A 27,345-nucleotide genomic window follows, 5' to 3' on the forward strand; every position below is an offset into this window, starting at 1 on the left:
GTGAAGGCAGAGTGAAACTCTTTCAAAGACTGAGAAAGTGTTACTGACAAGCTTCATTTAAAGAGAGATTAAGGGAAGAAGGGCAGCTCATGGTAGAGTGCCTAACATACGTAGGTCCTAGGGTCTCTTCCCAGCACACAAAACCAAACATACTAAAAGTGATACTTCAGGAAGAAGAAATGGAGGGAACATGGCAGGCAAGAGGTGATGAACTGCAGAGCAATCAGCAACGTGTTGTAAGTGTAACTGCCTATAAATTGCTTCGATAATACCAGACTGAAATTGCACATTGGTATTTCGGGAGTACTGAGTGAAACCTAAAAAGACTCCATTTAGGAGAAGAAAAATGTGGGATAACGTGAGACCACATGGGGAAAATATATTTATGTATGAATTTAAAAAGATTAAATATACCAAAACGTTGACTATATTTTTAATATTTGGTTTTTATTTATTTATTTATTTGACAGAGAAGGAAGAAGAGAGAAAGGAGAGAGAGAGAGAGAGAGAGAGAATGGGAGTGTCAGGGCCTCCAGCCACTGCAAATGAACTCCAAATTCCCTTTATCTTAAAAAATACAAAACAATTATTGCAACCAAATCTGGATTAATTAGAACATGCAAAGATATGTTATCATCCAGCTAGGGTCATATCTAACATGTAGAAGATTTTTGAAAAATATTATTTATTTGGAGGGAGGGAGGGAGGAAGAGAATGAGTGAGTATTAACACACTAGGGCCTCTTGATACTGTAAGTGAACTGCAGGCGCGTGCGCCACTTGTGCCTCTGGCTTTACATGGGGGCTGGGAATACAAACCCGGGCCATGAAGCTTTGCAAGGAAGATCCTTTAACCACTGAACCATCTCATGAGCCGCTGTAGAAGATTTTAAAGGGAAAGCAAGTAGTTGTCTGTCTGACTGTGTATAAAGAAGGAGGACTTAGCAAAAGTTCCCACTCTGTATAGTACATGAAATTCTTACCACATCAGCAGGAGAAAGGGTCCTCCTTACTTAAACCGTTATAATTGGTTTGTAAGACAGCTATACAATGTGTAGTTGAGGTACTGTGGCTTGAATGTGAAATAGCCTCGATAGACTCATATGTTTGAGCAGACTGTGGCTCCTTTGAAAGGTTGTAAAACCTTTAGGATATGGAGTCTCACTGGAGGAAGCGGGTCACTGTGGGGTGAGCCTGGAGGTTTATAGCCAGGCCTCACTTCCTGTCACTTCCAGCTTCCTGACTGAAGTTCAGTGTGGTTGGCTGCTTCCCACTCCTGCCACCACGCCTTCCCTGCCATGGTGGGCTGTGTCCACTCGCACTGAAGCCAAAGTGAACCCTCCCCCTGCTCAGCCATTTTACCATAGACGTGTGAAAAGTAGCCGTTACCTGGGGAAGTACGAGTTATGCCTAAGAAAACCATGGACAGAGAGCCCCTGTCCCTGCAGGTCTTCAGGAGGGTACGTAAGTAAGCTAATGGAAAGATGTGTAAACGCTGGGAAAGAAGAAACAAAATCTTTGCTTATTTGAAAATAATGATTATTCTAATAGAAAATCAGCATTGGTATACAGGGAAAGGTTTAATATGATTAAAAATTTACTCAAAGCCAAGTGTGGTGACGCACAGCTTTAATCCCAGCACTCAGGAGGCAGAGGTAGAAGGATCACCATGAGTTCAAGGCCACCCTGAGACTACATAGTGAATTCCAGGTCAGCCTGAGCTAAAGTGAGACCTTACCTTGACAAACCAAAATAAAAATAGTTGTACAAATGGGGCTGGAGAGATGGCTTAGCAGTTAAGGTGTTTGCCTGTGAAACCTAACGACCCAGGTTAGAGTCTCCAGATTCCCCTTAAGCCAGATGCACATGAGGGTGCATGCATCTGGAATACATTTGCAGTAGCTTGAGGCCTTGGTTCACCATTATTTCTTTCTCTTTCTCTCTTCCCCTCTCTCTGTCTCAAATAAATTTTAAAAAATAAAATATTTTTTTTTAAAATTGGAAGATAAAATCAATGTGAGATCAGCATATAAAAGTAATGGGCTGGAATAGAATCGCAGCACTGGCAAACTATGGCAAGAGAGATCATATTATGATTATTAAATACCAGTAAGAAATAATCAGGAAATATATGAAAGAAATCCAACTTATAGTAGCAGCAAATGTTGTACCTCTGATAAATCTAACAAGATTAGCAGGTAATATAGCGAGTTGCTAAATAATCTGAATTGCTGAAGAGTGAAGAGCTGTGTGCTGTGGTCCTAGTTGGGAAGATGTGATGTAGCAAAGATTGTCACATCTTCACCCATGTGTCTTCATAGTGTCTCTAAATGTCAAATCCCCAGCAATTTTGATGTGCCTTGATGAAGTTTCCTGGCTTTAACTAGGAAAGAGGCTCAGTAACAGGAAGCATAGAGCCCCAGGGGTCTGGAGGGCGGGATCAGCTCCTCAGCTGAGTGCAAGCACCTTCAAGGCCACTTTCCCCTAGGAGAGAAGGTCGGTTGGTGTCCCGGGCCAGCAAAGAGCCCAGAGGCTTGTCTTCCCAATGCCTCAAGTCACTGTCCCCTCCCCCTCCTCCCCTAGGCCCAGAACCGATTTCAGCAGGCAAAATGCTTCTTTTTTTGTTTATTTTTTGAGGTAGGGTCTCACTCTAGCCCAGGCTGACTTGGGATTCACTATGCAGTCTCAGGGTGGACTCGAACTCATGGTGATCCTCCTACCTCTACCTACCAAGTGCTGGGATTAAAGGTGTGTGCCACCACACCTGACTATGATGCTTCTTTTTAACAAGATGTCATGGTATTGAATTTGACAAGATACAATGATGCTTTCTTATTTCGTTAGTTTTCAAAGCATAATCATATGCTCTGTACAGACCTGGGGTTTGGTTGGTGTGTTGGGTTCAGAATTGCCGGGTTCCTGGCAGAGGACATGATGTTTAGAATAAAAGATTAGCTGTGACTTTCCTTGACCTGCTACTTCTACCTGGCAAAGAGGATTTCTTGTTCTTGTTTTATTACCGCATTCCTAACATAAGCTGCTTATTTTTTTTATGGCAGTTGCTAAAAATACTTCATACAATTCTTAGCATGCTTATAGGAAGGGCTGCATTTTCCTTTGAAGGCTAGTGGTTCAGTTGCAGCTGAAGTTACTGAGAAGAATTTCTAAGAAACATTTTAAATATACAAAACAAATTTTACCATTTTAACCGGTTTTTTTTTTTTTTCTTTTTGAGGTAGGGTCTCACTCTAGCCCAGACTGACGTGGGATTCACTATGTAGTCTCAGGATGGCTCCAAACTTACAGCAATCCTCTTACCTCTGCCTCCTGAGTGCTGTGATTAAAGGTGTACAGTACACCACCACACTTATCACAGGGAGAGAGAGAGAGAGGGAAAGGGAGAATGGGCATGCCAAGGCCTTGAGCCACTCTAAATGAACTCCACATGCATGTACGACTTTGTGCATCTGGCTTTATGTGGGTGCTAGGAAATCAAACTCAAGTGGTTAAGCTTTGCAGGCAAGCATCTTAACTGCTGAACCATCTCGCCAGGCCCTTTCTAACTATTTTTAAGTGTCAATTCAGTGGTATTAATTATGTTGATGGTGTTGTGCAAACATCTTCATTTCCTATTTCCAAAACTTTCCTAGCACCTCAAACATAAACTCCACACAGATTAGACAGTAAGTCCCCCTCCCCTGATAACCTCTTAAGTACTTGTTGCCTCTGTGAACTTGTCTATTTTTGGATAACTCATATAAGTGGAATCATACAGTATTGATCATTTAGTAACTGGCTTCTGTCTTGGGGAATCTCATTATCAAATTTCATCTTTGTTAGCTTCTAGCAGAGTCTTGTATCTTCTGTTGCTATATAATGTTCCATTTCATTGACCTGCCGCATTTTGTTTACCTCTTTGCCTCTGGTGAATGGGGGTTCGCTTCCCTTTTTGGCTGTCATGAGTAATACTTGCTGTGAGCATTAGCTTGACGGGTGTCTGTACCTCTTGAATTCAAGTCTGCAGGCATATATAGAGGAATAGAATTTCTGGATTCTATGGAATCCCTATTTTTATTTTTCTTTGACAATAGTTTTTGAGATGTGGTATTTTTGAGAACTGTAAGCTTTAGAAGTTTGAACTTTTCTCATTTTAAGCATTCTCTTTCCAGTAGTTGGTACTCCACACAGCTGACATTGAGCTGTCCGGCTATACCTCACACTAGTAGTACAAATAAACACAGATTCCACAAGGGCCACAAAAAGATTTAAAGTCTATGTACTGAAGTCCTGAGAATCGCTTGGAGATGCCCCTGTGGTCTCTAAGATGGGAAGGTGTTGGGGGCAGGGCAGGGCAGGACCTGAGACACACCTGATGTCACTGAAGGCTGTGTCATGTAAAGCTGCTCTCCTGAGGAGCTGGACTTCTTTCTCCATCCATAACATAGGCCACCCCAGACAGGTTCATGGCATTGTGAGGATGGGAAGGAGGTGTCTGTGAAGCATGCACTGCCTTAGCTTTCACAGTGGGCTCTGCACAGAGAGCCGTGTGGCAAATGGAAGGAATGTGTCCAATTCCCAGAGGTGTTTTGTGCCCATCTAATGAGTTGCACAACATTCATGCTTTTTATTTTTACTTTTCTGGCAATAGAACTCAAACTTAGGGCATTGTGTATGCTAGGCAAGGACTTGACCACTGAGCTACAGCCTCAGTCCTGTTACACATTTTGACCGACCAATTGTTGGAATTTACTTTAAAGAAATGGATATGTGTCTGGAAAACTTACTGCTCTGGGATAAGGCATGTTTCTGAACTTTTGCCAGGATTTGGGTGTTTTCTTATCATTGGTACATGATTGTGCTGATGATCCATCTTCCTGGGACAGTCTGTGGAATTATTAGTTTGTCATGGTCGCAGACTCATTGGTTGGCATGATTCTAGGCAATCCCTGAGCCTCACTCCCCTTTGTGGGGCTGGGGTCTCAGACGTGAGTGGCCGCACCCAGCTTCTTATGTGGGATCTGGAGATTCCATCTTGGGTGATTTTCAGGACCTTCAAGCTCTCATGCTTGAACAGGAAATGCACGTAACTACTGAGCCATCTTGTAGACATTATACTAAGGGCAGACATTGCTCTCCAAGTGTCAGGATGGTGGCAGTGTTCCTGTGCTGCCTCAGTGATTCCCCAGAAAGGTGGGGAAGTATGTCACAGCACAAGGAGTGCAATCTGAGTAAAGTTCCTAGGACCTAGGGTCTTTGAAGAACTAAAAGGGTATAATTAAGGCCAGGAAGGGAGATGGTGACCTTTCATCACCTGCTATGAAGAAAGTCATTTTGGGCTGAGAACATTGTTGTTTGGTGCATCTCTTCAGTTTCTAAATGTCTCTTTAATGTGAATTTATTACTAAAATAAAGAATAGAGTAATACAAAGTAGAATTTACAGTGATTGTGCTTTCATTGTACATGTACCAAAATGAAGAATTCTCTAGCTAGAGGTTCCCTAGAGCCCTTGGGTTCAGAGCTGTGAGAGGGTCTGAGGCCGTATCCCCAAAAGGGGATGTTGTGTTCAGATGCCACCTGTTTAGAGAATGAGGGACTGCCACCACAGATGTGCCATTCTGGCAGGTCTTGCCCAGTTTAGGTCGCAACACTATCTGAGAACTGATAGCCATTGAATGGTGGCATTTGACAGGGAGCCAGCATGTCTTGACTTACTCCAGCCACCCCAACTCAGATCCCCAGCCCCTACCCTGTGTTTATTGTCCGCTGCTGGTGGCCTCTGTGAGATTGTGAAGTGATCTGGACTCATCAGCTCAGGGCAGCGATCATAGTCTCTTTGTAGATACTGACTGCTTCAGTCTTCCGTCCTCTTTGCTCAAGCCCTGTACTTTGCAGCCATATTAATTAAGCAGGGTTGTGACCTGTGGGCTTCTGTCATAATCTTTTCTAGTACATCTTTGTGACTAAGTTAATTTTATTTGTATGTAGCCACCTTACATAATTACTACAGAATAACAATGGTCATGCTATCTTAGACGCTTGTAATAAAACCTTCTGCAAGCCTCGTGTTTTCTCATTTAATTGTCACAGTTATATATGGGGAAACTAAGTCTAGGGAGTTCTCTAACTTGCCAAGAAGTCCTAGAGAGGTAATCAGTGACATGCTAGGAATCAAAGCCAAATATTTTCAGTGTCAGAATTTAAGATAATTTCAGAGAACCACCAAGTACACACCATAGGTATAAGCTGTTCCTACACTGTTACCATATTATTATGTGTTCCTTATCCTTCCAAGATTGAGCATTTCTGTCCTTCTACTTTGAAGGTTTCACCACAGTAGCTTTCTGCAGTTATACTTTATAGCTATGTAATAACTTCTTTAACTCATGTGTAATAAATACATATATGCATCCCAGAAACCTTCTGTATATGGGACATTTTGGTAATTTCCCGGCAAGCAAAGACAAAAACCAGCTCACAGAGCCCTTCCCTTCCTGACATGCTATCCAGAGGACATTGGAACAATCTGGATAAGGGCATCATCATGGAGAAAATATACAAGTCAATTGAGAAGCCAGTTCCTCCTTCCAGTTGCAGCTTGAGAACAAAGTTTGCCTCATGATTTTTTTAGTACCTTCTTAGCTATTTGCTTTTTACTCACCTGTCATAAAAACAACTTCAGTGTTATCCCATTTTACATATGTATATATGTAGAAGTAACTTTGTTTTCTTGGTTATCATTTTCTTATGATAAATCCTATTTTCCACTGATAAAGTCCTTTTTGTGAAACTCTTAACAAAAATCCTGAGTAGCAGTGCATATGGGCTTCTTGGTATATCTTGATTCCTGAGCTTTTGATAATTTGGATTTCTGGTGCTCCTCGCTCCCACCCCAGTGCCTAACGCTTTTTGTTAGGATAACAACATTAGAAAGACAGGAAATTCATCTCTAGTTGTTTTTGTACAAAGTCACTAATGTCCACATATCTTCTTCCTCATGGAACACGAAGTGGGCTCTTGACACAAAATAATGAGATTCATGCCACATCATGATGTGCAGTGCCAAATAACATGAGGATATCATAATCTGTCAGAGTCGTCATGACTTCTCACCTCTTTTCTTTTACTTCATACATGCTTAGGTGACTTTTTTGTTCTATCAGTCACTTCTTAAGGTTAATAAAACAAAGCAAAACAAAAACCCTGTGCTTCATATTTCAGTCCATTGAATTCACCTAACTTAAGGTAGACGTTGTTGCTAGGTCCATGCATCTACGGAAGAGACAGAGGCCAGAGGTGGGAGCATTGCCCAGGCCACATCCTTCGTGAGTGACAGAACTAGACTTGAACCCATGCTAGTGGACTCTGGCCTCTGTCTTCTGTCCCTCTGGTCTTCCATGTTGGTCCTTGGTCTTTATACAAGTCTACCAGTCTTTCCCTTCATTTTTTAATTCTCAAAATTTTTCAGTGGCTCATCCTGAGATTTTGATCTTGGCCTTGGATACAGCCAAGAGCATGAGATGCTGTCCCCTCGGCACAGTCGACATTGGCCTCCCTTTAATTGTGTTTCTCCCCTCCTTCCCACTTTGAAGATCATTTGTCTTAATAAGGAAGATGGGAACAAAAGGCACTGAGGAGCTGGCAGTCTCTGCATCTCATGCCAGTGCCAGGCACGCAGTCGACCTGTTCCTCCTGGTCCTCATGTAGAGCAGGACTGAAAACCCACTGTCATCCTCTGTCCCTCCTCAAGTCGGCTAGTCTGGGCCTTCGCTTTCCTGACGCGCTCACAGTTCCCGCCACTCTTTTGTCTGGTCCCTTTGAGCAGATAATTGGGCTCCATTAATGTTTCATGTTTCCTTTAGCTGTCAGGATGCTTACAGCTCCGTAGAGGGCTTTAGTCCCACAGCTCTCTCTGCTCTCCTGGCAGGTTTGCTTTTCACCCTCCTTGCTTGTTTGGTAGTTTTCCCATGACTTCCACTCATCCCTTCTTCCTCTGTTAGACAAGGGTCTCTTGCCTGTCAAGTCCATAGGAGGTGTCAGACTAAGGTCTAGGGGACGCAACAGTGAGCCTCCTACCATTCTATCCACAGACTGTGTAACATGGGCCACTTTGTTCAAGGAACTGTAAAGCCTGCTCAGATGCAACAGGGTGCAACTTATAAGTGATAAGTCCTTTCATTTATAAGATAAGTGATGAAGGAATATTTTTAAGTTTTCCCTAGGTAGAAAATAAGCATATCTTCTTTTATAAAACATATTATCATTTTTCTATACTAAATTTTACTTAATTCTTAAGGAAAAAAAAAAAAAACAAGAGGAGAGTACTAATCAGCCTCCATCCTGGTGTATGGGATGCTTTGGAGATGGGTGATTTTCCCTATAAAATTGTATCTCAAAGTAAGACATTAAGCTACAGATTCTCAGGAAGTACAGAAAGCCTCCTGCCTTTCATTACTGCTGGTTTCAAAAATGTTTGAACAAGGCCTTCAAAGTCATTTTTGTTGGCATGCTTGATATTTACCCCACTGTGAATCCCTGCTTTAAGTAGATCCTCAAAATGTCTGCTCCTTACCTGCAGGCAGTAACTAGTTTATAGTGAATTCTTACAGAACAGACACTTCAGTGTTTGCAGATACCCTCAAATTTACAGACATTGGACCCAGAGCCTGCTGGTGACCTGGCTGTCTGCTATCTAGTTACCAATGGCTGTTAGAACCTGGACTCAATTTTGACACAAAAAGTCTTTGATAATAGTTCCATCAAAATTAATCAGCACACAAGTCCTTAAGTTTCCCATCCATGAGGAAATACATTGATTGATTGATAGATAGATAGATAGATAGATAGATACATACATACATACATACATACATACATACATACATACATGATAAATGATAAGAAGATGCTTGTGTTTACAGAGAGAGAATATTATATTTGGGTAGCAAATAACTGTGAGTTCATTAGTTAACAAATGGTTCCCATTGGGAAGCCCCTTGGAATGATTTAGGAGTCCCTGCATCCTAGATACTAATAGAGGGACAGCTAGATTTCTGTCACAGGAAATGACTTTATCTTCTTTAATGGTTAATCTCTCATTGCCAACTCTACAGGATTTAGAATCACCATGTAAAGAAAATCTCTGGTCATGCCTATGAGAGCAGTAATCAAGTTAGTTGAGGCAGGTGGCCCTCTCCTTACTGTGCGCAAAGCCATCCCATGGGCTGGTGCTTTTGCAGGGAGAACGTGTGTGCTGAGGTGAATGGGGTCTCCGAAGCCCATGGTTCCATTAACTGCACATCCTCAATGGAGATAGCCATGGTGTGGGCAATGGGGGATTCCGGGAGTGAGATGAAGACTCCCCGTAGAGCAGGTGTGTTAAGTGCTGCCCTGGAATCACAGGAGTGAACAGGAAGCCTGGCCACAGGGGCACAGGCCTGACCTGCCTAGGAAATGCAGCCCACAGATAGATTCCTGGACCTGGGTTTTTAACAGATGCCATTCCGTTTTGGATCGAGACAAGTTGGCATCTATTTACCTGGTAACCTACACTGTAGGTCTTCTTCCACGGACCTGAAAGAGTGAGAGACACAGCCGTCTACAGAGTTTGGCAACTCTGTCTGGCTGTCTGACTTCCTGGAAGACTCTACGGCTTGATTGATGGAGGGTGCTGAGTCCACTGTCCTGCTCAACTAACATTTGTTGATTATGTACTGTGTGCCAGACTCGAGGTCAGGTAATGAGGCAAAGGTGAACAAATATAGTTCCAGCCTTCCAGAAACTCAAGTTTAGTGACAGAAGATAGGTAACTAGAAAACTGAAACACAAGTTGGGTTAAAAACAAAAAAACTAAAGAAAATTATTAACATATAAGAAGGCAAGCCAACTTTGGATGCAGGCATATTCTAAGCTGAGTGGCTTTGTCCTTCAGTTTCTGTACTTGAACAATGGGAACCTACTAGTGGGCTAGTTTGTAGGAAAGGCTACAAGTAGCTAACGGGATAAATAGCTTGAGCTGAGGGGCATGCAGCCCTGGACAGGGGACCTGAGAGGTGCTGGGGAATGGGTAGCAATGACTTCTCTTCATTATCAACAACTAACGAGCGCAACACAGCATCTCTGTCTGTCTCTGCCCGGGAGCTCAACGGGAGGATGTGTCCACCCTGACTCGGAGGGAGATGGGTTGTTGGCATTCTTTTTCCTGAGTCATTATTCAGGAGGTGCTACTTAGCCATGTGTATTTATGTTTCATAATTGAAAAGTAATTATCCTGAAAATAACAAACATTCAATTAGGAGCTCTCTTTGTCCCTCCAGACTACTACTGCAGCAGTTGAAAGACTGTGATTTATTAACAGAATTTTATTGCACTCACCTCTAGAGACTGGATGGCCAAGGTCAAGGCCTCCGTGGATTCAGTGTCTTCCCCATAGCACCTTCTTGCTGTGGAAGGGATGAGTGAGTTCTCTTAGGTTCCTTCATCAGAGCCTTCATCCCATCCATGGTGCTCTGCCCTCCTGACCTGGCCACTTTCTGCCCACCTGCTGACCCAGTCTGCAGAGCTGTGCCCGGCACGTGGAGCTTCGGGACATACAAACATTTCAGTCCAGCTCAGAGGCTGCGTTCAGAATGCCAGGTGCATTCCAGGAACCTGTTTTCACCTGCAAAAGGCTTCCAGGTCATCATGCCTGTGGGCAGACTGAGAAAGGACAGCTCTAGATGACTTACCCCACTGTAGCCCCAACCTGAGGTCCTGAGTGTGCTGTCCCTGTTAAGCTGCGTTTTTGCTCCTGTCCTGGGAGCCAGCTCCTGTCTCCTGGGCCTTTCGATTCTGGGAGATGTACTGTTTCTTGGAACCATTGATAGGGTTCCCTTGGGATGGCTTTCTGCCTCTGATGCCTTAAGACTGAGGCTCTTCTGAGAGCTCAGTGCCCTCTCTCCATGACTGCCTTACTTGTAAACAGGGATACATTTAAACTCCTCTCTCCTAAGGCGTGAGCAGGCTGTGCTAGGATCTCTGGCCTCTGAGATATGTTTATAGACTAAGAACTTTCTGCCAAGAATCCCTTCCTTTGAGAACAGAAGCCTGCTGTACCTTCCCACTTACCCCTCAGCTGCAGCCAAGACACCACGTCCTCTGAACCGAACCATCCCTTCTGATTGAGCGGGTCTCTTCCAGTCGGGGCTGTTGTAACATTCCTACACAATGCATTGAATCCCTGCTAGCTGCCATTAACTGAAATGGGTTTGAAGTTCTTCTGAGTGGGAATTGTTTTTCCAGAGACAGTAAAAAAAAGTAGTTCATATTCTTCCCTGCTATTTTATATTCTGCCTCATTAGCCTTTCCCAGACCATTTACCCAAGTCTTCATTACATGCAGGTTAGCAGGAATATTTTTCACTACTTTTTACTGACACACAACACCCAGGTACAGTGGATCACAGGACGTTTTGATACACGTGTATGTTGTATAATGTTCAAGTCAGGGTAAATGTATCTTTCTCCTTAAAGACTTGACCTTTATGATAAAAATGTTTTATAAATGTGCATGTCATTCTTGCACCAGGACCTCACTAGTCTTCTCGGCAATGGCTGAGCGTTCATAAGTGCACTGCTAAAGCAAGTGCAAAGGCAGCGAGTCCTGTCTGTTTTGCTAACACCTATATTCCAGTACCTGAAACAATGTTGGATATGTAGCTGGTGCTCAGTAAATATATGCCAAATGAAGAAAAATGTTGGTTAAGTAAATGGATTTTGAATTTATGGAGTGAAGTTCATGATATTGGAGTTAATGTTTAATGTGATGATAAAGATTCCCCAGTGTCTCATTTACTTTTAAAACATTGACTTTTTCAGAGCTCAGTACCAGTGAGTGACAGACTTTTGGATCATAAAAGTGCTTTTGAGCTAATATTTTTCGGGTTGGTGGAAAATGGGAACCTTCCAGAGTGACAAGCTATTTAAATAGTTTGTTGTACCCAGGCTTCTGCCTGATTATGATGTAAGAGTAGAATTAGGAATTAAAATCAGAAGGTTGAAAAGAAACAGATTAAATTGCTAGGGAACACTTGAGAAAGATGCAGTTGATCTTTTGCCCTTTTTGAGTATGATTTCATACATTATTTCCCCTTCCCGTGTGCTAGCATCTTTTGGAAGTACAAATAGCAATTGCCTAGCTGAATCTGTGCTTTTAAAATGTAATTCTCAGCTCTGGCCTTTGGTTCTTACTTTTCAGGCTGAAACTTTCTGGTAGTGGAAAATTCCTTTCCTGTGTTGTATGGCTATTTAGTACTAAATCCAAGCCATCTGAAAGGACCAGAAAAAGACTTTGTAATGCCCAGGTGCTTCCTTGCAACAATGTGGGAGGATAAAATCCAAGAAAGGACACTTTGCTAGGGGACGCCCGTCCACCATTGGATGCCAGGTCTTTAATTTTAATGAATGGAACCACTGAATAAAATGAGTAGCTTTCTTTATTTTTTAATGAAATTATTGTACAGCTCCCTGAAACATAGACTTAAAAATAAATTTCACTGGGGCAATTTAAGAGTACTGAGCAATTAATCTTGGACTTACTATTATTATTCATTTATTTACTTATTTTGGTGACGCGGCAGTAGTGGTGGGGTGCAGTCTCTGTCACCAGAATATCTGCGTTCAGTTTTGCAATTTGTCCTAGACTTTAGCCTGTGCACTAGATGCCTTGGGGATATGGCCATGGGCCAGGCTGTCTGTAAGAGTGGACGCACTCTGTGTTTATGTTAGTCTGTTTGTCGAGCTCCATTAGCTGGGTCACGTACACCATTATAAGATGGCCATGTTGACCGAACCTTTCCTGCTATCATCTTGAGGGAGGAGTGGACAAGTAGGTAAATTTGTACTGAATATTCCTATTTTGTTAAAGAGAACCCTATGTTTACCACAAGAAATGGACATCGTTGACCAGTGTGCTCAGCACGACCTAGAGAGCCTCCGTGAAGCCAGCCCGGGGCCCTTGCACTTCTGACCACGGTGCTAGGCTGCGCCAGCCGCAGAGCTTCCTCTAGCCTCACTTCGCCCTGACCAGGGGCTTGCATCCTTATTGGAGATCAGATATTTCTCTGCAGTTTTCCGGGCAACATTTTTCCACAAGTAGGCGGATGTCACCACTTGTCACATGCAGTCATACTGAAGTCTGACTTGGGTGAGCCCAGCCCTGTGCTGGCCACCCTGAGCCACTGTCCTTCCTGGCTTGCTTCAGCTGTGGTCAAGGAAGAGACCAAGTTTGAGTGGCCCTTCTGGACCAAAAGAGAAGAGGGCTGGAGAAATTGCTTAGCGGTTAAGGCATTTGCCTGCAAAGCCAAAGAATCCCAGTTGACTCTCCAGGACCCATGTAAGCCAGATGCAGAAGAGGGTGCATGCCTCTGGCGTTCATCTGCAGTGACGAGACACTGGCATGCCCATTCTCGGCCTCTCAAAGAAATAAATTATTTTTTTAGAAAAGGAGAAAGCATAGTGGTGGGAAGGTGGCTCTGTATTGAGAATGAAGTGTTGTGAGGGTTAGGACACACACAGGCCAACTCAAGAAGCCTGGAAGGAATACCTACTAGATGGTTAAGCGGAGGCTGAGAAATTGAGGTGACGCCCCTCCGAGCAGGCTTATTTCTGTGAGGTAAAAGTATGTGACGCTGCTGTCCATTCAGGCAGAGGGTTCCTAAAAGGTGCCCACGTAGATCAGCAAGACAGAGATTTTAATCGACTATGCTTAAGGGTCTTAAATACAATTTTAAAGTTGATTTTTTAAATTATTTTAATTATGGTTAAAGAATCCAACATAAAATTGATCATCTTAACCTTTTAAAAAGATATGCTATTTAGTAGCATTAGACAAAATCACAGCAAAGTGTGGTGGCCCATTTCTGTAATTGTAACAATTGAGAGGATAAGGTAGAATATCAGATAGGGTGCTGTGGGAAAAAAAAGAATAATAATACAGTCATACTCCAGAGAACTCTTGTGATCTTCTCCAACGGAAACTCTGAACCAGTTAAACACCAGCTTCCCAGTCCTCCTTCAGCCCCTGGCCGCCACACTTCATTTTCTGTCTGTGGAAGAGACGGACTCCTCCAGGGCCCTAACAGAAGTCGAGTCATTCACTATTGTTTCTATGACTGGTTTTTCTCACTGAGCACAATGTGCTTAGGCCAGGATTAGAGTCTGGCTCCAGATCTGGGGCTTCACATTTTCTTTATCCGTTCATTCATTGTGGGGTACTTGAGTCGTTTTCAAAACGCCCTATGCTTGTTACAATGATGCTGTGGTGACATTGTTGTTCAGTGGTCTCTTCAAGTCCTCCCCATTAGCTTTTCTGGAGATAATGTGGTGGTTCCTCATTATTGGTGCCAGTTGATTCCAAGACCCCCCACAGAAACCAAGATGCACAGATGACAGATGCTTAAGTTCCATGTATAAAGTGGTTGGATTTGCATGTAGAATTCAGACATTTTCCCACATACTTGAAATGTTTTGTGTATTTATAGTACTTAATGTAGTGTAAATGCTATGTAAGTAGTTGTTCCGCTGTACTGTTTAAGAAGTAATGACAAAATCTGTACATGTTTAACAAAGATGCATAATCTTGGCCAGTGGCTGGAGGGGCTTTTCTGACCAGAGAACAGAGCTAATTTGTGGTTGTAAAGGTAAATGCTTCGAAGACAGTGGACAACACATCTGTTTAGCAGAGTAATAGTAGTATGCCCTCCCCTAGTGCCTGTGACCTTCCCAGCCACATAGGCTTTGGGCCTAGCTTTCAGTATCAGTCATGAATTCATTCTTGTTGATGATCTGTAGTTGCTTAATCCGTGCAATGCGACGTTACGTAGGCCTCGCTTACCTTTGCCTGCTTTCTGTAACGCGTGGCACGCGCGGCGTGCATGAGGGCCAGACAGCCTGGGGTCACCCTCAGGAGCAATGTCCCCTTTTTTGGTGAGACAGGGTCTCTCATTTGGTCTGGACCTTACCAATTAGTCTAGACTCAATTGCCAGGACGCCCCTGGGATCATCCTAGTTCCTGCCTCCCCAGCACTGGAATTACTAGCATGTACGACCACACTCAGCATTATTATGTGGGTTTAGGGGATCAGACTCCAGGTCCTTACGTCTGTGAAGCAAGCACTTTACTCACTGAGCTATCTTCCCAGATACCTTCATCTCCTTTTGAAAAAATGAAACAAAGAAAAGCTAGAGTGAATCTTACAGACTTCCTCTCATTGCTGAAGATGCTTAACAATTAAATATTAATGCATCCCAGTTTTCTCTCCCATCATTTGAACCAGATTTAAGTGCTTGGTTTCCCTTTGAGTTGAACCAGAAACTATACCATAGTTACTAATTCCCAAAACAACTTTTATATAATGAAATTTTGTTCCTTCTGCCATTTTTTTCTTTACATTCAAGTACAATTTCCAAATAAAATTCTTTTCCGTTTTGAGGTTTTTTAAAACCATTGCTATAAAATGGCAAATCAAGAAGCATAGACACAACAGCTCATACATTGATTCTTTTTTTAAATTTTTTTTTGTTTTTATTTATTTATTTGAGAGCTATAGAGAAAGAAAGAAGAAGATAGAGAGAGAGAGAATGGGCGCACCAGGGCCTCCAGCCACTGCAAACGAACTCCAGACGTGTGCACCCCCTTGTGCATCTGGTTATGTGGGTCCTGGGGAATCGAGCCTCGAACCGGGGTCCTTAGGCTTCACAGGCAAGCGCTTCACCACTAAGCCATCTCTCCAGCCCATCATACATTGATTCTTAACTGTATATAAAATGTTACTGGAAGCAGGAGAAGCTTAGAAAAGAAAGCATGGGACTCACCTCTTTGTTGAGGTACTAGTCACAGTTATCCTTTTGTAAGTCACTAAATGTTTCACACACTTAAGCAGTAAGACCAAATGTATGCCATACCTTTGACCCTGCATGCGGGGACACAATGATTTTTCCTGCATAGGCCTCAAGACTTGGGAAAATGATAGCATTGATTTAGGATAAAAATGAAGAGACCAGAAATTTTCTCAGACTTTATGGTCTTCCTCCTGCTGAAGGTACACAAGGGTTGTGATTCCTGTCTCGCCTTGGGCCAGAGCCATTGGTTCCAAAGGCATTCAGATAGGATGGTTAGCTCAAGTGTTCTGAGTCAAACTGTTACCCCACTTGATTCTTTAGCCCAGAAGTCATTAATGCTAGAGTGGGAAAAGAGGGAAGGAAGGGAAAAGCTGACTGCAGCTGGGGGCTGGGGGGAGTGACTCCAGCAGAGGGAAGATGGTATCCCCCTTTAGCAAATTGGCAAATGTATATGGTCACAGTGCAACAGACAAACCACAATATGCACCTGATTCTCACAGATGGTCAGATCTTCACTTGTTGACCCGCACGCTCTCGCTCAGTGGGGACTGGAGATAAGAAGTGGGGTCCGCGAGAAGAGGGCGTGCCATCGTCACCCCGGCTAGGAAAGGCAGTTTAGAAGAAACACTGAAAATTCAGGCATTATCGATACACATTCTGTGTCTGAGTGCTTGCATGCATGAATTACACATACTAATTACTGAGTTTATATTTCCTGTCCGCCTATAGGCACTACCCAAATAAAGCATTAATTCCATTTTCTTTTATTGAAAGTATTTATACAGTTTGGAAGTTGTATTTAGAGTTGTGAATAGATTATTTGTTTTCATTATGATGAATAGCATTTAAATATCCTGTATGACAGTAGAGAACAAAATTCTAGTAGTCTAGCACTTGATTTTCTTATTCGTACGTGCACGAACTCTAAACACTGAAACTTGAAATGCATGTGACTAGAGGACACAAGACGAAGAGGCAGATGTTGTGCAGACCATTTCAGTAGCATAACACGTGATATCTGCCACACTTGTAATTGGTGAAAGGTTGAAAATAGAAATAGCTTGCTGAGAGCAGATGTGAACTTGAACACTTTCACAGTCAGGCTCTCAGTTCTTTCCCACATAGGTGTGTCAGGAACTTTGACCTTTGCACCTGTGTCAGAAGCTTTTCAGGTCAAAGACTTTTGTTTCTTCAGAGTGATTCAGTCACTTAATCATACGGGACACCCATGCCTGCCTACAACCGTTCATTTCGTAACAGGCGTGTGTTCTGTGTAAAATCTGGAGGGAGAGTGATGCGTGAGCAAACAGGGAAGGCACTACATATTCCTGGTGACTTATGTGAACTTGGGCAGAAAGGACCACCATCGTGGGTGTATCCTAAACACATAAAGAAAATGATACCTTTACAAGAGGCCAAAGCAATGGAGTGAAGAAAATCCAAGGCCATCTTTAATCTCTAGTTCACATAAAGAAGACACTAGATGGTGCTGTAAACTAAGCAATGCATTACTCGTTAAAGAGCTAAGGTGGGCCCGCCTGCTGAACCCTCCCTCCTCTAATTCATCTCCTCCCTCTGGACGTTTCCTGTCCGGCTCATCTCACCTGGCTTAGGAGAGGTACACACTAGCCATGGTTTATGAGTTAAATGAGAATCAGTATAGCTGAATTTATATCTTATTTTCAAATGAAACCAGCCTCAATTTGCTAATGGCTTCAAGCAAGAAGAGATGAGAATTTGAGATCCAATAATCTGTGCAAATATTTGCTTCAGTTTATGGCCCATTTGGGGCTGGACTAGTTAAGGAAGGAAAATACGTATTTGAGAGCTTGACTGGCAGCCATGTTTTTGACCATGTTTTGACAGTAAGTGACTTCTAACAAACCCATCTGATGAGATGCTTCCTATGTGAAGCCATGTTCTTTTCCTAGTATTCCTTGCAGAGGGGCAGCCTAATGGTAGTACTTTCTCTCCAGGTCAACGTTGAGTTGACTATCAGAACACTGGTTTCTAGAAGCATCAGTTTGTGTGGTTTTCCCACTTCTGCTAGCTGGCAGTCATCTGCATGCATGGGAGAGAAGCAGGATCATCACCGAGAGCAGTCAGCAGACAGTGTAAGCCTTTGCCATGTCCGCAAGCGCTGAATGTGACTTCAGGGGTGTTCTTCTCTAGTATCTAAAGAAACTATAGATTATGAAGATGTATCTTGTCCATAGTCAGCTATTTAAAACCTGTCTAGGAGATAAAATTCTTGTTCCACATGAAAATTTAAAGAAGTTCAGATACATCTAGATAACCATGGTGATATATATTTTTTAGTCTGAACAAATAAAATGCTATCTGCCCTCATAGGACATTTTAAGTTTGATTACAGCAGAAGTTATTTTAGAATCTTTAAGGATTTTATTTTTGTTCTAATGGCTACTGAAAGATTGATGCATCTGAATAAGGTGGCTGGATTCAAAAAGTGAAAATTCTAACCTGATAAATGAATGCTACTACATTAACTTAGTGTTGTTTAAAAGAAATATTATTAGCCAGGAGTTGTGGCTCACACACTTAATCCCAGCACTCTGGAGGCTGAGGTAGGAGGATCTCCATGATTTCGAGACCAGCCTAGAGTACAGAATGAGTTTCAGGTCAGCCTGGGCTATGGTGAGACCTGCCTCAAAAAAATGAAAAAAACAAACAACAACAAAAAAAAAAAAAAAAAAAAAAAAAAAAAAAAAAAACCAGAAACCTGATTAAAGCTTTTGAATTAAGGATCTCAGAGTGTTTGCCTGCATAACTGGGCCCATCAACATGTCATCACAGACGTTTGAAGAAGGAATAAGAGAAGACATCAAAAGGACTAGTGGGAAAGACAGAGGGGAGGGGTCCAGTAAAAGAGAGAAGAGGAAGAGGAGGAAACAAAGAAAGTAAAAAGGGATTGTGATCAACATGCATTATGTCCTTGTATGAGAATTCTTTTTTTCCCCTGAGGCAAGGTCTCAGGCTGACCTAGAACTCACTCCTGTAGTATAGGCTGGCCTTGAACCCATGGTAATCCTCCTACCCCATCCTCTCTAGTGCTTAGATTAAATGCATGTGCTACTGTTACTATGCCTGGTGAGAATTATCAGTGAAGAGTTTAAAAAACAAAAAGAATAAATTAAAAGTACCATTTTTTAAAAGACCTGATTAAGTATTTTCTAGCGGAGTGGTGCTATGGAATTTCTCAGCCTTAGGGGACAGGAAGGTCACCTCTTTCTATTCTAGCACCTACTTGCCTATTGTTTATTTTGTGTTGTATCAGAATTCCCTTGTATTCAACCTAATTGCAGAGGGATAACCCAGTGATCACCTGACTGAGTGAGAAAAGACACTGGAGCAAAAGGACCAGGGCTGCCACCAGGGGTCGGCACAGCCAAGGGCTGTTAGAAAAGTCCTGGGAAAAATAGCTACAGATAAAAACCTGCCACAGTAGACGAAGCCATTTTATTCTCAGAACCTAAGAACAGCAGAACGAGAGCAGTAGAAATGGACCTCTGTATTCTGCCCCCATCTCTCCTACCGAACACTTACACCGCAGACCTGCGTGAAGTGCCACTGGGTTCTCAGCATTCCCTCTGCAAGCTGTCCTGAGCAGCTTAGGCTGACTGGGTCGTTACAGTGAACTTTGTGTCTCAATCACTATTGATTCCTAAATGGCCCATTAAGGTGGAAATATGGAGCTGCTAATGTGGTGAGTTAAGGGTGTTGTGTGTACCTAATTGCTTTACAGAATGTAGTTTAAGCCACTGTTAGCATGTCAGCTAAGTGTGAGCACAGATGCTTGGTATTCAGGAGGCGTACATTCTAGAACTGGAATTCTAGCATAAACTTTTCTTACCAGCCTTTTTATTAATGGTCCAGACCCTGAACAGCACTTTTCTTCACTTGTACATTGGCTGAGTATTGCCTCAACAGCATCCAGGAGAGGATTTCTCTAAAAGACACTTGGGTCAGGTGTGCCCACACTGCCTCTCACTGAGGTCTTAGTTTTCTGTAGGCCAGCCTGTCTGCGTGTCCCCTGACTGTGTACAAGTACTTTGCCTGCTGGCCCTGTGTCCTCCTTTGTTACATATTGACTATTTGTTATTTATTAATTATTAATTCAGCACTTTTGTCCTGTTACTATCTGGCTACAGAATTGGTAACTGACCACTTGGAACCAGAGCTAGGATCATCCTCTTCCTTCTCCATCCAATCTCCCTACATAGGCTCTAGATATTCTGTGACAATCTAAATCTTTGGGTCCATCTTGGTATCTGGGTTTTTCTCAGACCCTGTCAACTCCTTTCCCGTTCAGTGCCTCTCATATGGCCTCTTCCTCATTCCAGCAGAAACTCTACTGGCCAGATATCCAGACATTGTACAACTCATCACTGCTATTTCAGCAAACCACTCACTGCCTCTCCCCTCCTTATGACCTTAGGTGTGGCCTGCCTAAATACACCATTGGTCACTTCCATTAGCCTTCCATCAGAGCCTTCTTCAACATCATGGCTTGGAGAGTGAGGACCAACAAAGGTGGATTTGAGGCTCCTCTAGTACTGGGCAAATTTTCCCACAAATGTTTCTGACTTCCTCCCTCGCCCACCACAAATGCCCAGGTGCCACTGACTGGCATGCACTGGCTGTTCCCTTCCACTTCTTGCACCTCTGGTGTAGGCATGCTCCAGGCAGGTTTTTGTCTTTGTTATCATACTATAGTTTGTAGAAACAAAAAGAGCCAAAGAAAGTCCACCCCAGACATTGTTATCAGTGTTAGGAAATCAAACTCAGAACCTTATACATGCTAGAAAGATACTCTCCCACTGATGAGCCTGCCATCTGAGACTGAGGAGAGGCAGGGAGGGCTAAGTATTCTAGAAAGATCTTTGAGCCCATTTGTCATACACATGCCTTGTTAAGTGAGTGGCTGCCCTTGTTTGCAGATTTGGGGTGGTGTGTGGTTATGTGATCTTGGACGAGTCAGCTCCTCTGGACCTGTTTCCTCAGCTGCTTGGCTATCAGCTTTGCCCACTTTGCGTTTTGAGAGGAACAGAGGAGAAAGAGCTCTTTACTCTATGTCAAGCAGATCATACCTTAGTTCTCACAGTCTACAAAGAAGTGGATACTAACATGCTAATCCATGTTTGAATCCCATGAAGAAACTGAGAACCGAAAGCCCAAGTTTGTTCTGGCCCTAAAGCTTACAGGATCAGGCAAGTGTTTAAACGTAACATGTCCCTCACAGCCTCAAAATGCTTGTGATTCAGCCTCATTCTTGACCCCAGGTGGCTGAGTTTTGGGGAGATGGAGCCTTGGGAGATGTCTGTTTTTTTGTGGGGGAGTGGACCTTGAGGTTTGTTAGTCGAGCCCCATTGAGTATTCATGGCTTACACATTCGTGCCCGCTGATGAGCTGGGGTGCCAGCTGTCTCTTACTGCTGTGCTGTCCCACGGTGCCATGAATTGTCGAAACTGAGCTTAAACCCATTCCTTCCCCGAGCTGCTTCAGGTCAAGTGTTTTGTCCCAGCAGTGATGAGGTAACTGTTACACTGGGGAATAGGCAAGTTCACAAGTACCTTTTCTATGTTATTAGGATCCTATGGCCTCTAATAGGGTGAGGGTCTAAGAGTCTGTGACTTGTTACCCCCATAGACTGGGAGGTTGTCACTCTGGCTATTGGTGGAAACACATCAGATGATGAATTTGTGACTTGTAGATCAATATGATACCGGGAGCTGAGATCATTATTTGTCTTATTATGAAAAAGTGACATTTCTAAAATATAGAGGAGGGAGAGAAGCCAGTATTGTTGACTATATTGAATTACAAATACTGAAAACTCAGACTAGAACAAGTTCATTGACTTCAACAAGACAATTGTAGGGTGTAGGATGATTTTGAGGGTAGGTCTTCCCTCGAGGCCTCAAAGAAGCAAAAGATGGGCTAGAAGGATGGCTTAGCAGTTAAGGTGTTTGCCTTTAAAGCCAAAGGACCTTGGTTCAATTCCCCAGGACCCACGTAAGCCAGATGCACAAAGGGGTGCATGCATCTGGAGTTGGTTTGCAGTGGCTGTAGGCCCTGGCATGCCCATTCTCTCTTTCTTTCTCAAATAAATAAGAATAAAATATTAAATGTTAAATAAAAAGAAAACAAAGAAGCAAAAGATGAGGCTTATTGTGTGACCTGATCCTTCCTCCCCATCCCCAGTCTCACCTAGCTCTGCATGTGCTGAAGCAAACCCTGGGTCTCTGTGTTTGTCAAAGTTTTCCAGAGAAACAGAACAAGTGGGATATACAGAAATATAATTTAGAATTGGCTCATAAGACTGTGAAGGCTGGTTTTCCCAATTCTGCATGGCAGCCAGACTCTCCTTCCCTTGGGATGCCAGGAGCAGCAGAGCGTGCCTAGCCCTGGCACCAGCCTGGGCCCAGTGTGGCTGCAGGTGGCAAAACCATGGTTTGGTGTAGCTGCTGTTAAGACCTTTGCCCATCATAGTCTTCCAGGGGACCCAAGAGGGAATGAAAATCATGTCTTGAGGCAGAGTGCTCTCTTCCTCCCTGGGATACATCTTTTTCTATTCACCCAAATGGATGAGCTACATCAGTCTAAGTAACATCTTTAAAACATCTGGTCTGATGTTTCACTAAGAACTGGGTGCTGTGACCTAGCCTGTTGACAAGTGAAGAGACTGTCAGTCTTCTTTCTGTGCATGTCCTGCAAGTCTTTAAGGCACCATCCTGGCTTCTCTCTCTGTTTGCTACATGCCCTCTACCATGAAGTTGGCTTCAGTGAGATCTCTGGCTACTCAGGAGCTAAGAGTGGGGCTGGGAAATCCATGAGCATGGGTTTTAACACATGCCATGGTTATGCCACCCTGTAGCCGCACAGGGCCCAGGATGTTGCCAGGGCTGCAGATAGACTGCTGCTCCTTGTTGGACTTTCAGCATTCCAAGGGAGGGAGGGAGGGCCTGGTTGGCCTAATCTTGGTCACTGTTCTCCTAGGATCCAGGTAGCAAAGTCCAGGCAGGGGTGTCATGCTGATAGCCATGGCTATGTGGCTACCCTAATAGCACTAGGGAGGAGGCCAGTAGGTGTGGAGAAGTATGTGTGAACCATGACTGTTGCCTGCCTCTAGAACATCAGCAGTTATGAGTAAACACAGTGGACTTGCACTCTTGAAAATACTCTTGAATTATACCCCTTCCCATTGTAGTGTTTTAAAATATTGTTCAGTTTGGGGGTCTGATCATGTGACGATACACATGTGGGTGGGCCCTCTCACCACGGCTAACATTTCTTTCTGTTCTTGCCTCTTCTCCAGAGGATGATTTGGATCTAGAGACGCTGGTGAATGATATGAACGAATCTCTAGAGAGCCTTTACTCAGCGTGCAGCATGCAGTCCGACACAGAACCCCTCCTGCAGAATGGCCAACACGCCAGCAGCCAGCCTGAAGCAAGCAGTGCCCGGCCCGCGCAGCCGCAGGCCTCCCCCAGGCAGAAGGTGCAGCGCTCCCAGCCTGTGCACATCCTCGCCGTCAGGTGAGCCCAGGGCCTGAGGGTCTGCTGAGACACTGCTCGCGGTCCGGTAGATGGTGATGTGCAGTGACCACCAGGTCCAGTAGTAGCTGAGCACCTCTTAATGACAGATACAGCTGTTGTCCTGTCCAGTGGGTACCTGAAGCTGGGTTTAGAGCCAGGTTCTCTGTCTGCTGTGGTTTGCCCTCCATAGACAGTCCTGTAGGGAAATTTGGCTTACAATCATATAAAGTAAGAGTTCTACAGCAATAACTCGACAGTGGAGTAGAGCAACTATAACAGTAGGCTGTAATGAAAGTCAAGTGAGTGTCTCAGAATATACAGTCCTCACCCTTCCTCTTTGAGGCTGTGAGGTAACACAGTGTGTAGAGATGAGGTCAGGTGAAGCAAATGACATGCTGGGTGACTACTGGCCCACTGCGGACGTCATCAGACTGATCTGTGGAGCAGAAGGAGGGCTCAGGTGAGAGGAGGGACTGGAGACTGTTCCTGGGTGCACATAAGCCTGGCAAAGGTTTGGGAACACAGCTGTCTTCACTGCCCAGGCTGAGGTATTTCTGCCACTACCCCTGACACCCCAAAGCTCAGCCCTCTCCACGGGCATTTTTCCTTTATGACTAGTTGCGGGGAGGGGTGGTGCATATCCTTTAATTGTGGGTCTTTTTAACATAGCCTTTTGTTTTTCCATCTTTGTGTAATATCCTTTAGTTACGCTTTAGGCATATCTAAGAAAACTGAGGCAATTGCTCAGTAGAGTTAAAGGCCCTTGCTGTACAAGGCTGCTCAGAGTTCAGATTGCCAGCACCCAAGTAAAGCCAAATGCAAAGTGACATCCATCGTAGCCTCACTGTGCTCAGGGCCGTGGGAGGAAGTCCGGAGAATCCCAGAGCCTCCAAGCCAGATAGCCTGGCCTCCTAGTGGCTAAAGTGACAAGAAAGACCCTGTCTCATACAGGATTGAAAGAGAGGACCCAACACCTGCGCTTGGCTTTTGACTGCTACATGTGTGCCATGGCACGTGTACACACACACACACACACACACACACACACACAGCCATCCTAATAAAGAGGGAAGCTTTTGTGAGCAATTAGAATATCAGAACATTCATATCTTGTTCTCTAGTCAAAGTTGAAAAAATGCTATTTGGGTTAAATCATTGGGGAGGCTTTTGGCTGGAAAATGCTGGAAGCCATCCTTGACCGTATTGCCTTGTCCTATATGACAGTGGTCACATCTTCCTTGGCTGCCCTACTGAAGCTGAAGTTATTATGGAAAAGCAGTATTTGTTAACAGGAAAAATAAATAAATGAATAAACTTTCTGGAACATTGGCAAGCAATTATAGGAAAAGCTTTCTTATATTTCACAATATTAATTTTCTTCATGCCACGGGAGAGCTGTTGTCTTAAACCAGCATGTCATTTCCTGGTCCACACAGAGTGCCTAGACAGATCTTGCTTTAACGTCAAAGGTGAGTTGGTAAAGACAGAAATTGGTTAGAGGATGAATTATCTAATGGCATCTCTTACAGGAAAGGTAATGGACCATTGATCTTATCAGATTGTAGAAAATAGTCAAAAAAATTTTTTAAGATAATGTACACAAAGGGATTACTAAGCAGGATTTCCAAGCAGAGAGGAGGGGTCCAAGCCTCTCCTCTCCTGGAAGGGGTGTCCATGCACTGGCCTTGCCCCCTCTCACCGGGGATGGGCAGAGGCGTGCCACCAGGAAAGCTTAGGAGGTGTGGTCAGGAAGTCACCTGCAGGACTCTATAGGGAAGAAAAGCACTTTGCATCATTTTGGCTTTGGCTTTGAACTTGATTTCTCTGTTTTCATAATTACAATGGATTCACCATCCTATGCAACTCACCTAGTTGCATGACAAGTAAGCTTTGCATTTTTTAAGGAGGGTGGGGTGGCCCTGGAAAACTGCCAAAAAGGGCAGAGGAGTTTTGAATCTGTGCAGTGTTTCTGAGCGTAGTGCTGTAGGAAGACAGACACATGAAGCTTTTATTCCCAACTACTTCCTGAGCAAATAAGCATTTATTCTACCATTTTAATAACACAGGAAGCTTCTTGTAGGATTTTCATTCAGATAGATAATGTTCATCTCAAGGGCACTGAGAAGTCCCTGTTCCTAAGTAAATGCTCTTATTCTCAATCTTTTCACATACCACATGTTCACCGAATGAATGCCAATGTGTGTGTGGAGCATGGTTGGAGGTGCGAGTGGGCACGAGGTCTCAAAGCTGTGACTCTACCATCCCACAGAGTATTTAGGAAGCAAGGAATTAATGTTCTTTGCATCTACCAATGGCGTCTTTTCTTTTAATCATAGTAAAATGAACATAATACTTACCATATTAGCCATTTTAAAGTGCTATTGTACGCTCAAAAATGACGCCGTCTTCAGAACTTACTCATCTTATAAAACAGAAACTCTGCACCCACTAAACAGCAGCTGTGTATATCTCTCCCTTCTCAGCCCCTGAGTGCTGCTACTTTATGAGCCTCATGTAATTGGCGTCTTCTCGTATGTGTCCTTTTGTTACTGGATTCTTTCTGTCAACATAATCTCCCCAAGATGCATGTGTGATAGCATGTCCCGACATTTCTTCCTGTTTTGGGTAGCTCCCTTCTGTGAGGGCTGTGTGATGCTTCACCATGTGCCACATGCTGCTTTCAGCTCATTCATGGCCCATTTTGCGGCTATTAGGAATAATACTGTTATGAATATAGGTACGATAGTGTCAACAGAAACCCTTCTAGTTCTTCGAGGCATAGATCTCAAAATAGCAATGATGGGGTTTGTCGGGAATGAGATTTTAACCAGTACTTGACCCATTCCTTGCAGACGGCTTCAGGAGGAAGACCAGCAGTTAAAAACTTCATCTCTGCCGGCCATCCCCAACCCGTTTCCTGAGCTCTGCGGCCCTGGGAGCCCTCCTGTGCTCCCTCCAGGCTCCTTACCTCCAAGCCAGAGCCAGGCTCCCGCCAAGCAGGTGAGTAGGCCCCAGTCTGAACGCTGAGGGCTCTTTACTGCGGGTAGAAAGGGGATTTATGAGCTCTTTCCTGTGAATTCTTTTCCTGTGGCTACTTAATGATTTAATGAGACCTTTTATTTTATTGCCCCAAATCCTCCTTAGTAAGTTAGAGGGAATCTCCTAACTATGGTTGTATAAAAAAAAAAAATAATGGCTTGACACTTGGAGGTGAATTTTAGTTCTTTCAAAGAAATTGCGGATGCCAGGTCATCCTCATTACCCTGCCATTTTGGGCATGAGCACGTGGGGCTGGCTTGAGTGGCACCTGATTGTCAGCATGAAGAGTTTCCATCTGGTGGTCTTGACGTTGAATGTGACTTGCTCAGGATAGAAGAATATCCACTTGACACAGGAAGTGACAGCAACTCTTTTTGGACTTACAGTTTCTTCTCTAAGTAGTGCTGTGAAGCAGGTATTATCCCCATGTAAGCAAAGGACCCAGTGCCAGCCAGGCAGGTGTATCAGAGACAATGCCAGAGAAACCTTTCCTCTGGGTACCAGGCTGGGAACAGAGTGGCCCAAGGCTTTTTTCAGGGAACCTAGTCTGGGTGCAGTGTGATTGGGGGGTGGTGATGATTAGAATAGTAACAGTGACATCTGCTATGTGTTAAAGGATCTGTATGCGAGGCTCTGATCTGGTGGCTCATACATTTGATTACTATGTTCATTTATCCCGCAAGCCACCTTATGAGTTGAGTGTAGATGCCACATCTCTCCTCAGCTGTGAAGGAAACTGAGGATGCTGTAAAAAGCAGAGCTGTGTGTGACCTGTATTCAGGACTAGAGCCTAGCTTCCTGAAACCATGACTTTCTTCTTTCAAACAAGTACAATTTAGAAGATTCTGGGCCTTGTCACTAGATTCGTTCCTCTT

At 43.7% G+C, this 27,345-nt stretch overlaps 1 protein-coding gene across 1 annotated transcript in view; it reads left to right on the forward strand.

Annotated features, from left to right (window-relative positions):
* Grb10 (growth factor receptor bound protein 10) overlaps nucleotides 1-27,345 on the forward strand; it is a 117,786-nt gene that overhangs the window by 40,937 nt on the left and 49,504 nt on the right. Inside the window, exons 3-4 of the mRNA XM_045135540.1 lie at nucleotides 23,212-23,431; nucleotides 26,284-26,431. Coding sequence (XP_044991475.1) covers nucleotides 23,247-23,431; nucleotides 26,284-26,431 — 333 coding nt within the window. The 5' untranslated portion in view covers nucleotides 23,212-23,246. The remainder of the gene's footprint in view (nucleotides 1-23,211; nucleotides 23,432-26,283; nucleotides 26,432-27,345) is intronic.

This window comes from Jaculus jaculus, chromosome 16, assembly GCF_020740685.1.
Source record: "Jaculus jaculus isolate mJacJac1 chromosome 16, mJacJac1.mat.Y.cur, whole genome shotgun sequence".
Lineage (NCBI taxonomy): Eukaryota > Metazoa > Chordata > Mammalia > Rodentia > Dipodidae > Jaculus > Jaculus jaculus.